Source organism: Chiloscyllium plagiosum, chromosome 8 (genome assembly GCF_004010195.1).
Source record: "Chiloscyllium plagiosum isolate BGI_BamShark_2017 chromosome 8, ASM401019v2, whole genome shotgun sequence".
Classification (NCBI taxonomy): Eukaryota; Metazoa; Chordata; class Chondrichthyes; order Orectolobiformes; family Hemiscylliidae; genus Chiloscyllium; species Chiloscyllium plagiosum.
The window spans coordinates 103919964-103938176 of record NC_057717.1 but is presented as its reverse complement, the minus strand read 5'-3'; the positions used below and the strand labels follow the sequence as shown (position 1 = coordinate 103938176).

Below are 18213 nucleotides of genomic sequence, written 5' to 3'. Positions count from 1 at the left end.
CACGGCGTGTATTAAATTCATTGGTGCGTGGACGGAGGGGGACAAAGGTGAGTCCTTTGCTGAGGACTGATCGTTCATCCTCAGTGAGGGGGAGGTCTGGGGGGATGGTGAAAACTCGGCAGGGCTGGGAGCTGGTGGGGGTGTAGAGCTGGGAGTGGGGTCGGAGCCAGTACCTGGAGTGGGTGTGATGGTGGGGGGAATGGGGGCGCATTCCAGAAGGAGGTGTGTGACAGTCTTGTCCCCCCCGCAGCCGCTTCAGGGCAGCGTGCGGTGCAGCTGAGAGTCCGGGCGTGCATAAAGGATCTCACAGGCAGAGCCCTTCTCACCACCAGCCAAGCCATGTCTTGGTACATGTTAGAAAGTTCTGGCGATGAGGCATTCTGCCAAATGGCTTTGACAGTCTGCCCAGGGAACCACTCGACAGGATCCGCCCTCTCCTTTTCCCGAAGGGTCTCAAGGACACTCCATGCTGACCACTTCCTGATGGACTTGTGGTCAAAGGGGTTTTTCTTCACAAATTTCTCCACAAGGGACAATTGATAAGGAACAGTCCAACTACTTGGCACGTTCCATGGCAACGGGTGTAGAGCTGGGAGTGGGGTCGGAGCCAGTACCTGGAGTGGGTGTGATGGTGTGGTCAAAGGGCTTTTTCTTCACAAATTTCTCCACAAGGGACAATTGATAAGGAACAGTCCAACTACTTGGCACGTTCCATGGCAACGAGACCAGGCCCATCCTTTGCACTATCGGGGAAAGATAGAACTTCAGTACTAGTGACACTTAGTGTTTATGTACCGTGGGTTCCATGCACAGCTTGATGCAGCCACACACAAAGGTGGCCATCAGGGTGACGGTGGCATTGGGTGGTGTTTTTTCTCCCCACTTTTGCTAGTTCTGTGTACAGTGTTTCCCTTTGGACATGGTTCATCTTTGATCTCCACGTAAAATGGAAGATGTCCCGGGTGACTGCAGCAGTGCAGGTTCGGGGAGTAGGCCAGACCTGTACCACATATAACAACACTGAGAGGACCTCACACCTGATGACAAGGATTTTTCCCTGTGTTGGAGAGCAACCGTTGCTCCCATCTGCCTGGTTTCTGCCTCACTTTAGCTCTTAAACTCTATATCCAACTAATAAATGCAAATATAAGAAATGCATTCACAACCACTTTAAGTGGCTGTTCGGATACCTTAAGGGACCAGTGGACATGCATATCAAGGTCCCTTTGACCATCACTGCTTCCCAGGATCCTGCCATTCATCATGGATACTCGCAGTAAAAATGCACCTTGTGGTAGACAGGATAGTAGCACAATGATTATAAAACTGGACTAACAGCTATGCATGTTGCAATCGGGTGAGAGGTAAATGAGCTGCCTCCTTTCCATCTCCCTGATTGGCTGCAGCAATGATTCTGCAAACCGGGTCATTGGGGGGTCTGGAAATACTATTTTATCGCACTCTCTGATGGGTAGTGTGCGTTCTCCACACAGTTTTGCAACAGCCTGCAACCAGGAGCAGCCAGAAACAGAGCAGGGATAATATAGTGTTTAAAGATCTGCATTAATGTATTGCATTACTTCCTGAAATGCTTTCCCCGTGAAAACAGGCCAGTAACTTCCACGTTTGTGTAAAGTGACATGTTCAATGAACAATGACACTGAAGTTGATATGACAGAATTTGAAGTCTCACATTGAATCTGTTATGCTGCATATGGTGTGAATTGGTTGTGAACACAAATCAATCTTTTAAAAATAGACCAAACCAGACGTTGATCTTGTGATTGAAGCTTGCAGTCTGAAATGTCTGAACAAATTCATTGACTTCTCCTTCACTTGGTGAATTTTCAAGCAGCTAACTTTGCCTGGATTCCCAACAGTTGAACAATAGTCTTGGAAGTAGTGTGCCAGGTTAAAAGCTAATGTCACAGCAGAAATGCAGACTACTTACAGAGTGTGAAATGGGGTGGCATATGTGTCCTTTTGACTTTGGCTTCTGAATTGGCCTAAAATTATTATACAGTCTTTAACGGAGGTATCAGGAAATTGTTCTGTGCGTTCTTTTTCCCCACTTGAATTAGTTGTACAGCAGAAGGTGTACTTTTCAAATCTTCTCACTCTCTGAATGTATTTTCCGCCTGAGTCACATCCATAAACACCCAACAAACTAAGGTGACAGGAGCCAGCAACGAGTTCAGCCTTTCACCTACTTCACATGACTGGGCGAATTGTGACCTTTGTCCCACTTGAGGGAGAATATCCAAGTGAGTCAGAGCATTGTCATTGAGGCATAAAAGAATCCTTGGAGTAAGCCTCACCATCCCTTCCACTCCCTCCACCCACTCGAACCTGAACCCCTCAAAAACAACATGCAAATGTATTTGCACAGAAATTCGGTGAGCAGTAGTCTGTCTACTTGTAGGTTTTTTTCCAAGAATATTGTTGGCAGCTTTATCAAGATGGTCCTTCCATATTGGACGGATGGTCACATTCTGTGCTGGAAAAGTTCCGTTTTTCTATATTAGTAGTGTAGAATCATAGAGTACAGGCCATTCAACCTAACGGGCTTGCACTTTCTGATTCATCCCACTCCTCCATTCCTAGCCGGGCATATTTCTGCCTTTCAAATATCGATCTACTTGCCTCTGTGAAGGTTGAACATGACCTTCCACTGTCATTGAAGTTAAAAATCACACTGCACCAGGTTATAGTCCAACAGGTTTATTTGGAAGCACTAGCTTTCGGAGCGCCGCTCCTTCATCAGGGAGCTACTTGACGAAGGAGCAGCGCTCTGAGAGCTAGTGCTTCCAAATAAACCTGTTTGGTGTCCTGTGATTTTTAACTTTGTCCACCCCAGTCCAACGCTGACACCTCCACATCACTGTCAGTGAAAGCAGTGCATTCCAGTAGGGGTTCCAGCAGCCACTCCAAGGCCCGAGTGATGCAACGTTTCCGACACGGTACAAAAGATGGATTATGCTTCCCTCTTTGCAGTAGAACAGGTTTCATTCTATTAGTGAAGTCTTTTAGATTTTTAAAAAATTAATGTTCTTGAAATAAAATTACACATCTTGAGCATTGTGGCTTTAACGCTTGGACGGTTTTTTTTGCAAGAGGTGAATCTGATACAATGGAGATTAATATGGGACTCCTGTGCCCTGTCAGATTGTTCATTTTTATTTTGTAAATGAAAAGCCGCACCAGAGACTGCATTAGTTGATGTGCATCTAACTGATTTCAGTTCATGCCATTCAGCTGTTGCCTTTTGTATTTAATAAGTGGAAAAGTGCACAGAGTATGGCTGCAGTGCGCTGCCAGTAACCGTTTCAGTTACAGACACTGTCTTGATTGAGCTAAGGTGGCTTGCAGGGGTTGTGACGGTGACTTGCTCATGCTGTGATCATCAAACTGAGCCAAAGCTAATATGTCAAGGCAGAGTTGGGAAGTTTTCTCGTCGTTTATCACACACCAGATGTCAGCTGATTTAAAAATAGCCACTCTTCTGAAATTGCGACAAGATTCTTGTTGGCAGATGATTTTTTATTTGAGTGTGTGTTTTTCTTACTGACCTTTCACGTGATTCTGATCACCAAACATCATAATCGTCACACGGAGAAACCAGACAAGACAAAACTCAAACAGGAATACAATATGGAGGCAGTGGCCTAGTGGTATTATCACAGGACTGTTAATTCAGGGGCCCACGCAATGTTCTGGTTCAAATCCCACCACGGCAGATTGACTCCAATAAAAATCCGGAATTAAAAATCTAATGAAGACCACAGGTTCATTATTGATTGTTGAAACAACTCATCTGGCTCATTTAATGTCCTTTGGGGAAGGAATCTGCCGTCCTTACCTGGCCTGGCCGACATGTGACCCCAGACCCACAGCAATGTGGTTGATTCTCAGTGATGCCTTCATGCTGGTTTAAAATAAACTTCCAGGTCTAATCCCAGCAGCTGTGGAATGAGTGTGAGCCTGAAATTTAATGCCTGCATGTTCTGCTCAGCTGTGAGCAGGATTTCTTTGAAATTCAAGCGCCATTTGTTCCCTAATTGGTCAGAAGCTGCCCACGTTTTAGGGCTGGCGTTGGTTTCCTAGAATTGGAAAGCTGTTTGGCCTTCCCTGCCGAGACTGGACATTTGACATCGTCGGACCACCTTTATTCCCTCGGTACCAAATTTGTAAATCCGAGTTTTGAAATCTTCGGTTGTCACCCCCTTCCCAAGAACCTTTTGACAGGGTGGGGGGAAGAGTTTGGAATTTCCATCTCCTCCGCTAGGCTAATGCTTAGGATGTCCTAATGTTAAGGCTGACTAATATCCTTTAGGGAAGGAAAACAGCCATCCTTACCTGGTCGGGCCTACATGTGACTCCAGACCCACAGCAACGTGGTAGGCTCTTAACTGCCCTCTGGGAATTAGGGATGGGTAAATAAATGCTGGGCTCAGCCAGTGACATCACCGACCATAAGTGAATAAAAAGAAGTGGAACTTGAGTTGTTGGGCAAGGATTGAGATGTTGGGATTATATGCAGAGGAATGTAAGTGAAGTTTTAATTGAGTTTGTTTTTAAATGATGACGAATTTTAACAAGATGAATGGCGAAGGACTGTTTTCTTTCGTTCAGCAGTGGCTGTCCAGGAGATGTCACGCTAGAATTGTAGCCAAAAGATTAGTGAATACAATTAATTGCAATTAATTAATTTCATTTCACTGAGGACTGTTGGGAATATGGGTTTGGCTTGCAGGGAGGGGTTGAGGTCAGTGACTGATGGATCTAAAAAGAGAAAGTTAGGTAAATATTTAAAAACAGAGGAACATACAGGACTATTGAGCATAGACAGAGCAGTGGGATTCGGTTTGGATTGTAGCAAAGAACTGACCCAGAATTAAAATCAGAGTACTTATTCTACTGTAAACATCAGCCCTACTGTTGACCAGTTGATTTTTAAAAACTTTCCCTCCTGGGATGTGGGCTTCACTGGTTGGCTATCCCTCCTTAATTACTCTTAAGGTGAGCTGCCTTTGGACCACTGTAGTGTATTCATTCAATTCCATTCCATTAATGTTTCAGTAGTGACTTCTGTAGTCACCAGATTAGATTTCCATCTTCGAGAGCTTATATATGTACAGTGAGCTTTTCATTTCTAGCTGCTTGTTGCAACTGGTTCTGTCCTTTCCAGCCAGTGTAACCGAAAAGGCTGGGCTGTCTCGAACACAGGTTTGCTTGATTGCCAAAACCCTGACAAGCTGCTCTCAAACAGTAGGGACACTGGGCTGAACTTCCAACAACTGCCCCGTGACACACATTGTTTCTTAATTTCCAATCCCGGGGTGAATTGTCAGTCTCTGAGGCCTTGTATTTTAGACCAGCCATCTATCCTTGGTGCTCTGACAGTATGTTTCCTCCCCACTGTATGAGATAAGCATGTGAACAACGCTGGCTAATGGGCTGCTATGACCGAGGGTTAATTCCTATTAGAGGAAGCAGTGTAAGGGGTTGTACGTTTGATGCATACATGACTGCGAATGGCCATGTGTCTGGTTGTCAGGGAAATCTGTCTTCTTTCACTTTCCTTGCAAATGACACTGGGCAAGTATCACCTGGTTCATGATACAACATTCTTTACCTCCTGTACCCTGCTGTTACTGATACACCATCCTTAACCTCGTGTACTCTGCTGTTATTGATACTGCCTCCTGTACCTCCTGTACCCTGCTGTTATCGATACACCATCCTTTACCTCCTGTACCCTGCCGTTATCGATACAGCATCCTTTACCTCCTGTACCCTGCTGTTACTGATACACCATCCTTTACCTCCTGTACCCTGCTGTTACTGATACACCATCATTTACCTCGTGTACTCTGCTGTTATTGATACAATATCCTTTACCTCCTGTCCCCTGCTGTTACTGATACACCATCCTTTACCTCGTATACCCTGCTGTTACTGATACACCATCCTTTACCTCCTGTACCCTGCCGTTATCGATACACCATCCTTTACCTATTGTAACCCTGCTGTTACTGATACACCATCCTTTACCTCCTGTACCCTGCTGTTATCGATACACCATCCTTTACCTCCTGCACCCTGCTGTTATCGATACAGCCTCCTTGACCTCTTGTACCCTGCTGTTACTGATACACCATCCTTTACCTCCTGTACCCTGCTGTTATCGATACAGCCTCCTTTACCTCCTGTACCCTGCTGTTATCGATACACAATCCTTTACCTCCTGTACCCTGCTGTTATCGATACAGCCTCCTTTACCTCCTGTACCCTGCTGTTATCGATACACAATCTTTTACCTCCTGTACCCTGCTGTTCCTGATACACCGTCCTAACCCTCCTGTACCCTGCTGTTACTGATACACTATCCTTTACCTCCTGTACTCTGCTGCTATCGATACACCATCCTTTACCTCCTGTACCCTGCTGTGACAGATACACCATCCTTTACCTCCTGTATCCTGCTGTTACTGATACACCATCCTTTACCTCCTGTACCCTGCTGTTATCAATACACCATCCTTTACCTCCTGTACTCTGCTGTTATCAAAACATCCTCCTTTACCTCATGTACCCTGCTGTTATCGATACACCATCCTTTCCCTCCTGTGCCCGGCTGTTATCAATACAGCCTCCTTTACCTCCTGTACCCTGCTGTTATCAATACACCATCCTTTACCTCCTGTACTCTGCTGTTTTCAATACAGCCTCCTTTACCTCCTGTTACTGATACAGCCTCCTTTACCTCCTGTACCCTGCTGTTATTGATACACCATCCTTTACCTCCTGTACCCTGCTGTTATCGATGCAGCCTCCTTTACCTCCTGTACCCTGCTATTACTGATACACCATCCTTTACCTATTGTACCCTGCTCTTACTGATACACCATCCTTTACCTCCTGTACCCTGCTGTTACTGATACACGATCCTTTACCCATTGTACCCTGCTGTTATCGATACACCATCCTTTACCTCCTGTACCCTGCTGTTACTGATACACCATCCTTTACCTCCTGTACCCTGCTGTTATCGATGCAGCCTCCTTTACCACCTGTACCCTGCTGTTATCGATACACCATCCTTTACCTCCTGTACCCTGCTGTTACTGATACAGCCTCCTTTACTTCCTGTACCCTGCTGTTATCGATACAGCCTCGTTTACCTCCTGTACCCTGCTGTTATCGATACAGCCTCCTTTACCACCTGTACCCTGCTGTTACTGATACACCGTTCTTTACCTCCTGTTCCCTGCTGTTATCGATACACCATCCTTTACCTCCTGTACCCTGCTGTTACTGATACACCATCCTTTACCTCCTGTACCCTGCTGTTATTGATACAATATCCTTTACCTCCTGTACCCTGCTGTTAATTCTGAAGGTAAGAGATAATCAAATGCAGCGTTTAATTATATAAACAGTGAAAACCGTTAGCGTTTTATAGTTATGGAAATCGTAGATGTTTGGGCCAATGTTCACTGATTGCTCAGTGTTTTTTGACCTTGTACCGTTGTTGGAGTGGTTAGCCACTGCAGCTCAAACTCTCTGTATTTCTCTGTATAACAGTTAAGAGCTGGGACCTATGAGATAAGGGGCAATTATGTTTCTTGTGTTCATCATTCCATTGTGGGGTCTGTGCTTGACATATAGCTGGAATTGTGTGACAATTGGAAGATGAGAAGCACGTTGCTGTATAAACATGCTGCACCTGATTTCCCTCTCTCCCTGTCCTCTTTACAGATCGTCTTTTTTACATCTACACGTCTGGCACCACGGGTATGCCGAAAGCGGCCATTGTAGTACACAGCAGGTATGTGCTGAGACTGAGCAGCACAGCAGAGAGCAGTGGCTGTTTCAGCTCTGACAGTTCAGACTTGACCCTGGCAATGTTGACAGATTAACAAGAGGGGAGACAGCAAAAGTATTTTTTTGGTGGATTACGATCCAAATACGATGCTTGAGAAACAAAGTCAGCAGCATCTGTGCAAGCGAATCGGATGAATCCTGAAGTGGGTGGGGTCTGGGGGAGGGGGAGTGAGATTTGACAGCTCTTTCAGAAGTGACAAAACGGCCCTTTTTTTGTGCTCTATCATTTGGTGCACCTCAACAATGGGAAAGTCGTTATTCACCAAGACGTTAAGTTGAATCTTTGTCTTGGGTTTTAGCACCCAGCAACACGAAGGATGACCCAATGCAGCAGAGCTTGGATGGGGATTTCTCACCTCAGTTAGTTGACCTGCTTGCTCTGTAAGATACAAAGCCCTGCTTTTTCCCCTCCATCCTACTCATCAGCGGGTGTGCTTGCTTGTAGGTACTACAGGATGGCTGTGTTTGCTTATTATGGATTCCGAATGAAGCATGATGACATTATTTATGACTGTCTGCCCCTGTATCATTCAGCAGGTAAGAAGTCATGATATCATTCCTGCTTATCAGAGTGCTGACCATTTGGTGGTATTCATGTGATAGTTATGGTATGAGGTGGCGCAGCAAATACCTGGTCAGCCTGGATGAGTTGGATCAATGGATCTGCTTCCATGCTGTACAGCTCGATGACTCGACGTGCATGCCCCAGTCCACCATTCTTTTGGTGTCTGGACATCATTGCCTTCCATCTCCCTATTCCCACATCAGATTCTCAGCTTGACTGACCCAAGTGGAAGGTTCCGCTCTGAGAAAGTCACTCTAACGATAGGAGAACACGTTCTATTTGTTATTGTTAAGATTAAAATCAAAGAACTGCAGATGCTGGAAATCGGAAACAAAAACAGAATTTGCTGGAGAAACTCTGCAGGTCTGTTAGCATCTGTGGAAAGAGAAACAACATTCACATTTCGAGTCCGGTGACCCGGTTCTGATGAAGGGTCGCTCGACCCGAACAGTAACTCTGCTTTCCCTGCACAGATGGTGCCAGACCTGCTGAGTTTCTCCAGCAATTTCTGTCTTTGTTCCTTTTCTTCATTATTGCTTCGCATCCATACGGTTTCTCACTTGTTGAGAGTGTGTTGCTGGCAAAGCACAGCAGGTCAGGCAGCATCCGAGGAGCAGGAGATCAGACCAGACCCCTTCATCAGGAAAGGGTTCTGGCCCGAGATGTCGATTCTCCTGCTCCTCGGATGCTGCTTGACCTGCTGTGCTTTTCCAGCAGCACACTCTCAACTCTGATCTCCAACGTCTGCAGACCTCAGTGTCTCCCAGTTTCTCACTTGTGTCAGGTTGCAGTGGATTGAGCTCAGTTTAACATCTCATCGAACGGATGGTACCTCCAACACTGCGTCATTCCTTCAGCACTGGACTGGAGCGCTGCCTACCTTATCACTCGTGTCTCTGGTTTGGGGTTCAAGCTCAGGCTGGGCTGGAAGCTCATGTTACTGAGTGATGTGGGAGAGTAATGAATGGAAATGGTGAACAGTCTCCTATGCATTAAATTGTTCCGTGTTTCTTCTGAAATATCCCAGCTAGTAGGACAGACCAGAAGAATCTCTTGGATTCTGCCTTGCTTTATTTCAGAATTCTCGCATATTATTTAGCTTTTGCATAATCATTTCAATCTTGGAGGGGTTTGAAGTAAATTCGCCAAGTATATAGCTGGGTGCTGTTCATTACAGTGAAATGCTTAACTCCCCCAAATTACAGCTTTGTCTCCCTGGAGTCTCCCTCCTTCCAATGTGAAATATTATCACACGAGAGATCCCTCACAATCCATTAAACGTTGCAACAAGGGTAGGTGCTACGTTGCAGCTAATAAAGTTTTCAGTCCGTGAACTCTTTCCTCATCTGTTTATGCCTTGAGTGTAATTACACCTCACATGCTCGGAATTCCTTGCATTTTGGGAGTAGACATGTCTCTGAATCTGTAAACTGAAATAAAAGCAGAAGGCGGTGCACTCTTAAACTCTGTTCATCCAGAATCTGGGCGTCTGTGCAATTGTCTTGCAATGCCTATTTTTAATTAAAATTGTTATGAGGCAGAGGCATACTTAAAAAGCCAGCATGAAAATAATTTACTTACAGTTACAACCAACTGGAATGGATAGCAAAACATGGGGCCTATATGAATGAACAATAGCTTTCATTGACAAAGCATCTTTAATGTAGTTAAAATGTCCCAGACACGTCACTGGAGCATTCTCAAACACCAAGCCCTGTGTGTTGTAACAACAGCTGCCCAAAATAGAGGTCAGAGAGGATGTTAAGGAAAGGTGAGGTGGAGAAGTTTGTGGGGGAAATTCCACAGCATTTAGGAGCTTGGAAACTGAGGGGGACCACTAATATTGAAACAACGGGGAGACCATAATCTGAGGAGTGCGGGTCCGCGGAGGGTTGTAAGGCTGGCTGAGTGTGGGGTCACACAAGTGAGGGTTTATGGTTTCAGGGATAAGAACTATTGACAATATAAAAGAAAAAAACTTGCTCATTGGACTTCTTATCAAACAAGCATGTTGTGCCTTGGAGATTACACTCACTCGTGATCCGCAGGCTTCCCTGTGTCAACCTGTTACTGAGTTTTCAGTGCAAGCGAGAGTGTGTTTTTGAAAGGATGTGTCCCCATTCTGTCAACAGGCAACATAGTTGGTGTGGGACAGTGCGTCCTGCACGGCCTGACTGTTGTGATCAAAAAGAAGTTCTCGGCGAGTCGATTCTGGGATGACTGCGTGAAGTACAACTGCACAGTGAGTGTTTACAAGCCTCTCTCTGTGCTGTGCACACTCGGGGTTTCTGTTCGCTTCCAGCTCAGCACCCACATCTCCCCCTCACCCACATTGGCCTGGCTGCCTGCCCGTTTGCACTGAAAGTGCTCAGGAGCAGGATTGTGTGAGAAAAAATACAGCCCGCAGTAGGCCATTCAGGCCTTCAAGCCTATGACCATTGAATAAGGTGGAGGATGCTCTATTTCCTTTCCACTCCACTCCACTTTACTTGCCCAATCCCCATGTTTCTTGACTCCGTTAATGCTTACAAAATGTCAGCCTTGAATATCTCTCAATGGCAGAAGTGTTGCAATATAGAAGGAGGCCGTTCAACCCATTGCGTCTGCGCTGGCTCTCTGAATGAACACCTCATCTAGAGCTATTCTCCCACCTTCTCCCCATAATCCTCCTTGTTCCTTTCAAATGACCATTTGAGGTTTTCCAAAGAAAATTAATTGTACCTGCCTGCACACCACTCATAGGCGGTTCATTCCAGACCACAGCCACTTAGTCGTAGAGTTATAGAGGCGGATAGCACAAAAACAAATCCTTCGAGCCAACTCATCCGTGCCAACCAGATATCCTAAATTTATCTAGTCTGATTTGCCAGTATTTGGCCCATATCCCTCTAAACTCTTCCTGTTCATGTCCCCATCCAGATGTTGTAATTGTATCAGCCTCCACCACTTCCTCTGGCAGCTCTTTCCACACACACACACCACTCTCTACGTGAAAAAGTTGCCCTTCAGTTCTCTTTTTAAATCTTTCTCCTCTCACCTTATATTTGCGTCCTCTAGTTTTAGATTCCTCCCACCTTGGAGAAAAGACCTTGTCCATTTACGCTATCCATGCCCCTCATGATTTTATAAACCTCTATAACATCACCCCTCAGCCTCCAATGCTCCAGGGAAAACAGCCCCAGCCTGTTCAGCCTCTCCCTGTAGCTCAAACCCTCCAACCCTGGCAACATCCTTGGAAATCTTTTCTGAACCCTTTCAAGTTTCACAACAACTTCCCTACAACAGAGAGACCAGAATTGCATGCAGTATTCCGAAAGTGTTTTAACCAATGTCCTGTATAGCTGCAATCTGACATCCCAACTCCTGTACTCAAAGCACTGAACAATAGAGGCAAGCACACAAACACTTTCTTCACTGTCCTGTCCTACTTTCAAGGAGCTATGAACCTGCACTCCAAGGTGTTTTTGTTCAGCAACATTCCCCAGGACCTTACCATTAAATGTATACAGCCTGCCCTGATTTGCCTTTCCAAAATGCAGCACCCCACATTTATCTAAATTAAAGTCCACCTGCCAGTTCTCGGTCCATTGGCCCATCTGATCAAGGTCCCGTTGTGTACTGTCCACTAAAGCTCCAATGTAAGTGTCGTCTGCAAATTTACTAACTATACCTCCTATGTTCACATCCAAATCATTTATATAAATGACAAATACTACTGGTTACAGGGCTCCAGTGTGAAAACCCCTGTCCACCACCACCCTCTGTCTCCTGCCTTCAAGCCAATGTTGCATCCAAATGGCTCGTTCTCCCTGTATTCCATGTGATGTAACCTTGTTAACCAGTCTACCATAAATAAGCTTGTCCAACGCCTCCCTAAGACCATATAGAGATGTCCACCACTCTGCCCACATCAATCCTCTTTGTTACCACACCAAACAACTCAATCAAATTTGAGAGATGATTTCCCACCCACAAAGCCCCATGTTGACTATCCCTAATCAGTCCTTGCTTTTCCAAATGCATGTAAATGTTATCTGTCAGAATCCCCTCCAACAACCTGCACACCACTTCTCTGCTTGGATGTTAATATGTGACCGTTGCTCTTCAGATCGTCCAGTACATTGGCGAGATTTGCCGGTATCTCCTCAACCAACCGGTCCGCCTGGCTGAAAGCCAGCACCACATCCGTATGGCGATTGGTAACGGCCTGAGACCCTCGGTCTGGGAGTCCTTCACCAGTCGCTTCCGCATCAAGCAGATGGCAGAGTTCTATGGGGCAACTGAGTGCAACTGTGCCATCGCCAACCTGGACGGCAAGGTGGGTACTCACTCTGGAACTAACCCAGGCTCCCCAATGGGATGTTTATTTTGGGGGTCGGCAGTGAATGAGAGAATGGGCATTAGGAATGACTTGAGAAGAAAGATTCCACTGACCATTTTGGGATAGGGATTGCCATTGCAATTAAGGATTCCTAAAGAAGGGCTCCTGCCTGAAACGTCGATTCTCCTGCTCCTCGGATGCTGCCTGACCCTGCTGTGCTTTTCCAGCACCACACTCTCGACTCTGCCCTCCAGCATCTGCAGTCCTCATTTTTCCATTTGATAAGGTTCCCCATGGTAGGCTCATTTAGAAGGTCAGGAGGAATGGGATACAGGGGAACTTAGCTGTCTGGATACAGAATTGGCTGGCCAACAGAAGACAGCGAGTGGTAGTAGAAGGAAAATATTCTGTCTGGAAGTCAGTGGTGAGTGATGTTCCACAGGGCTCTGTCCTTGGGCCTCTACTGTTTGTAATTTTATTAATGACTTGGATGAGGGGATTGGACGATGGGTCAGCAAGTTTGCAGACGACACAAAGGTTGGAGGTGTCGGTGACCGTATAGAGGGCTGTTGTAGGCTGCAGCAGGACATTGACAGGATGCAGAGATGGGCTGAGAGTAGGATTCTTGGCAGTGTGGAGGAACAGAGGGATCTTGGTGTGCAGGTACATAGATCCCTTAAAATAGCCACCCAAGTGGACAGGTTTGTAAAGAAAGCATATGGTGTTTTGGCTTTCATTAACAGGAGGTTGAGTTTAAGAGTCGTGAGATCTTGTTGGAGCTTTATAAAACTTTGGTTAGACCGCACTTGGAATACCGCGTCCAGTTCTGGTCGCCCTATTATAGGAAAGATGTGGATGCTTTGGAGAGGGTTCAGAAGAGGTTTACCAGGATGCTGCCTGGACTGGAGGGCTTATCTTATGAAGAGAGGTTGACTGAGCTCGGACTTTTTTCATTGGAGAAAAGGAGGAGGAGAGGGGACCTAATTGAGGTATACAAGGTAATGAGAGGCATAGATAGAGTCGATAGCCAGAGACTATTTCCCAGGGCAGAAATGACTAACACGAGGGGTCATAGTTTTAAGCTGGTTGGAGGAAAGTATAGAGGGGATGTCAGAGGTGGGTTCTTTACACAGAGAGTTGTGAGAGCATGGAATGCGTTGCCAGCAGCAGTTGTGGAGGCAGGGTCATTGGGGACATTTAAGAGACTGCTGGACATGCATATGGTCACAGATATTTGAGGGTGCATATACGAGGATCAATGATCGGCACAACACCGTGGGCTGAAGGGCCTGTTCTGTGCTGTACTGTTCTATGTAATTAAGGTATCAGTTTGGCCACATATGCTCCTAAGATGCACACTTAGCTCTCTTATTTATGTTAGTTATTCAGTACAGAATCACTGTTCTTCTTCTGTTTTTTTCTACAGGTAGGCGCCTGTGGGTTTAACAGCCGCATCTTGCCCCAGGTCTATCCTATCCGTCTGCTGAAGGTTAATGAAGATACTCTCGAGCTTATCCGAGGTCCCAATGGGCTGTGTATCCCCTGCAAACCAGGTAATCATCAGGATTTGCAGTTGCCAAAGAGCTAATCCATCCCAGATGGATTTTCTAGATGAGTCTGTGCTGGTGTTTCCAGGTCATTAGCCACCAGTGCCCCCAACCCAGCCCCATTCACTGCAAAAGCAGCACACAGTTCAGGTCGGCCCTGCAGCTTTCATGGAAACTAACTCAGCTTGCCCGACCTCACACTTCTGGGAATTCTGAGGGCCAGAACAGAGTGGGAGCGCTTTCCATTTCTGAGATGAACTCAAAACAGGGACTCAACTGTTAGAAAGACTAGCGCGATGTACCTGCTGTACTGATTGGAATGATGTTCCCTGATTGCGGCTGTTACCTGAGTCCAATCGGGGAGCCCTGGCTGACAGATATAAACAGGAGGGCCAGGGGTACTGCTCACTCTCGGTGCCAGCTCTGAGCGAGCTGGGTCAGTGTCACGCACTTTGAGCCTGTAAATAATGGGTGACTTGGTGATGGGATACTGGCCTTTGTGGAGGTATTTCACCTGCTATTGTGTGAAGTTGTCACCATCTAGTGGCGTTGAGCAGAATTGTGCCTGATGTTTATTACATTATGAAGGCACTTAATTGGAAGTGTTTGTAAGTAAACCAATCCCACATCGCTCTGTTGCAAATGCCAGGCTTCTTGTATTTTTTGGCCCCCTCCCAACCTCCTTGCAGGCTTTCACTGCTTAGATCGATACGTAAGGCACGTGTAAAGAAGCCGTGGTGTTTTGCTATCAGTGCGGTGGTTTTCTGCAATCGGAAGTGTTTGTCTCCTGTTTGTATCCCAGATATCATTGTTGCAGCCAACCTTCCCCTGAAACTAGGACACAATGTTCTTGTTTCACCTTCTTCAGTCTGCGTCAGGAATTATAGAATACTGACAGGTGCAACGAGAGAAAGGGATCTTGAAAGAATCTGACTAGATTTCCAAAAGTGTTTTTTTTCTAATTTATTCAGAGCGTTGCTGGCTGGGCCAGCATTCATTGGCTCTCCTTAATTTCCCTTAAGAGGACAGTGCCTTTGTGCAGTCCTTGGGGTGTGTGGACTGCCATCGAGAGTGTGGTGCTGGAAAAGCACAGCAGGTCAGGCAGCATCCAAGGAGCAAGAGAATCAACATTTCGGGCATAAGCCCTTCATCAGAAATGGGGCTTGTGGGCCGGGGGTGCTGAGAGAGATGAAACCTGTGTATGGACAGCCACAGAGCTGTTAGGAAGAGGGATCCAGGATTTTGACCCAGTGACAGTAAAGGAACATCAATTATATTCCCAAGTCAGGATGGAGTGCGGCTTGTCAATTGACTGTGGTGCCTTTTGGAACACCTCAAAAGCCCGAAAGGTATGACAGAGGTACTCAAAAGTCCTTCCTCTCTGTGTGTGAATGCACTTATTCAGTCAGTCTTGGTTCACCAGCTCCCGGCAGTTCCAGCCCATGGGCCTACACTAAGTGGAATCTCCAGTGAATTTCTCCAACCTTTGACCTTTTTCTCCTTCTCTTGAGCCAGGTGAGCCGGGGCAGTTGGTAGGCCGCATTAACCAGCAGGACCCCCTTCGCCGGTTTGATGGCTACGCCAACGAGTCTGCCACAAGCAAAAAGATTGCATACAACGTCTTTAAGAAAGGAGACAGCGCCTACCTGTCAGGTACAAACTGCGGTAAAAATACAACTAATGGCACACAGGGTGAGCGCAGAGGTTTTACATATGTTCTGTCTTGCTACCCGTTTCATCCATAACTCATTGACACATTTGCCTCGGAGTCAGAAAGTCTAAGTTCCATCCTTAAGATGTGAGCACCAAATCCAAACAAACCCCCTGCTGCCTTGCTGTAACAGTGCTCTCTTTCAGGTGAGATGTGAAACCAAGGTCTAATTCACCAACCCGCCCACCCCACTTCAAGTGACATGAAAGATCCCGCAGTCCCACTTGGAATGAGTTGGGTGAGGAGTGACCTCCCTGGTGTTCAGGTCAATATTTATCCTGTAACCAACGTTGGTTAAAAGTGATTGTAGTCATTATCTCCTTGTTAGATATGGTAGCTTTTGCTGTGCCCAAATGGTTGGAATGTGTCCCATGAGTGCTTGCAACACTTGACAAAGCCTTCATTGCCTGCTAAATGCCATCCTGCACGAGATTGTTTGTTTCAGTGGGTGGTACTCTCCCCTCTGTCCGAAGCTCATTCATTCGAGGGCATCACAATCGCAGAAGTTACGGTGACGCTCCAATGTGGTATCAATGAAACATTGAACCCTGGCCCTGACTTACCTTCAACTTAATGCCTACTCTCCCAGAGCATTGTTCGAAGCCACCCAAAGGTCCTGGCTTACGGGTTGGTGGGATCTTGCAGTAAGCATTTGCTGACACGACAGTGGCTATGCTCTGTTGCCTTTTAGGTTCCTGTAATCCTGCCCAGGAGTTCTTAAGTTCGTTTTTTGATTTTCCGATCTTGTCTGCTGAGTGACTTGAACGTGAAGCAACGTGTTTCTTGAGTGGGATGTTCTGGCGTAATTCCGGAGTGCCTTGTAATTCTCTCTGTGCGTTGTCTGCGGCTTGCAGGTGACGTGCTGGTTATGGACGAGCTCGGCTACATGTATTTCAAGGACCGGAGCGGCGACACTTTCCGCTGGCGAGGGGAGAATGTCTCAACCACTGAGGTGGAGGGCTGCCTGAGTCAGCTCCTGAACATGACTGATGTGGCAGTGTACGGGGTGGAAGTGCCAGGTAAGCAGCCTCTTCTGATCTCCTCACTTCAACCCTGGGTTCAATACTCCTCAAGCACTGTTGGGCAGAGCGTGGAAACTCTGCCACAGTAGGCCAGGCAACTCCGTATTTCTCTCATAGATTGCAGAAAGGCTGTTTCGAGAACCAAGGGACACGGTCGCTGGATGAGGGGATAGCTATTTGGGATTGAACTGAGGATGAATATCTTCACTCAGAGTGGCGAATCTGGGGAAAGATCAGCTGCAGAAAGTTATTAGCGAGTTTTGAAAAGATTTATACTTCAGGTTGAGGTTCTGGATATAGGTTTGTTCGCTGAGCTGGAAGGTTCGTTTTCAGACGTTTGGTCACCACTCTAGGTAACATCTTCACTGGGCCTCCGAATGGTGGCATGGCCCGCTTTCTATTTGTGTTTAGGTTTCCTTGGGTTGACGATGTCATTTCCTGTGGTGGTGTCATTTCCTGTCCTTGATTGAGGCAATGTTCAAGGCTGAGATTGTTAAAACATGAAGGGATAGAGGGATAGTGCGGGTAAAAGGGGGAATGAGAAGATCAGACATAATCACATTTGAATACAGAGCAGGCTCAAAGATCTGCTCTTGCTCATACTACTTAGGTTTATCTTAACATGACTTCGCTGTTAATTGGAACCCATCCTTGATGAAGTGCTGCTTGGCTACTTAATCATATTGCTATTGTAGGTGCAACACAATCGTGGTCGGGAGACAGTTCCAGGATTCTGACCCAGCAACACTGAAATAACAGCGATAAATTTACACATCAGGATGAAGAGTGGCTTAGAGGGGAACTTGTAAGTGGGAGTGTTCTATATACCTTAGGCCCTTGTCCTTTTAGATGTCAGATGTTGCAGATTTAGGAAGGTACAGTCAGAAGAGCCTGGGTGTTACTCCAGTGTATCTTGTAGATGGTACACTCTCTTCCTATACATGGTGCCCTCTGTTCCTATCGATGGTGCCCTCTGTTCCTATCGATGGTGCCCTCTGTTCCTATAGATGGTGCCCTCTGTTCCTATCGATGGTGCCGTCTGTTCCTATCGATGGTGCCCTCTGTCCCTATCTGGTGCCCTCTGTCCCTATCGATGGTGCCCTCTGCCCCTATCTGGTGCCCCCTGTTCCTATGGATGGTGCCCCCTGTTCCTATGGATG

The 18213-nt window shown here is 46.4% G+C and overlaps 1 protein-coding gene and 1 long non-coding RNA gene across 4 annotated transcripts in view; one reads left to right on the top strand and one right to left on the bottom strand.

Annotated features, from left to right (window-relative positions):
- LOC122552275 (long-chain fatty acid transport protein 1-like) overlaps positions 1 to 17157 on the top strand; it is a 37220-nt gene extending 20063 nt beyond the window's left edge. For both annotated transcript variants that reach the window (XM_043694970.1, XM_043694969.1), the window contains exons 5-11: positions 7762 to 7831; positions 8333 to 8424; positions 10585 to 10694; positions 12561 to 12770; positions 14200 to 14326; positions 15836 to 15973; positions 16886 to 17157. In XM_043694970.1, coding sequence (XP_043550905.1) covers positions 7762 to 7831; positions 8333 to 8424; positions 10585 to 10694; positions 12561 to 12770; positions 14200 to 14326; positions 15836 to 15973; positions 16886 to 17142 — 1004 coding nt within the window. In that variant the 3' untranslated portion in view covers positions 17143 to 17157. The remainder of the gene's footprint in view (positions 1 to 7761; positions 7832 to 8332; positions 8425 to 10584; positions 10695 to 12560; positions 12771 to 14199; positions 14327 to 15835; positions 15974 to 16885) is intronic.
- Positions 5648 to 7473, bottom strand: LOC122552277. 2 transcript variants are annotated; one of them, XR_006312344.1, is made up of 3 exons: positions 6919 to 7473; positions 5788 to 6548; positions 5648 to 5673 (listed from the first exon to the last, which is right to left on the bottom strand). It is a non-coding gene; the product is annotated as an uncharacterized LOC122552277 (long non-coding RNA). The 2 variants fall into 2 exon arrangements; XR_006312343.1 differs by lacking the exon at positions 5648 to 5673 and having other exon boundaries at positions 5684 to 6548; positions 6919 to 7035; positions 7226 to 7473.
- Positions 17158 to 18213: the final 1056 nt, after the last annotated feature.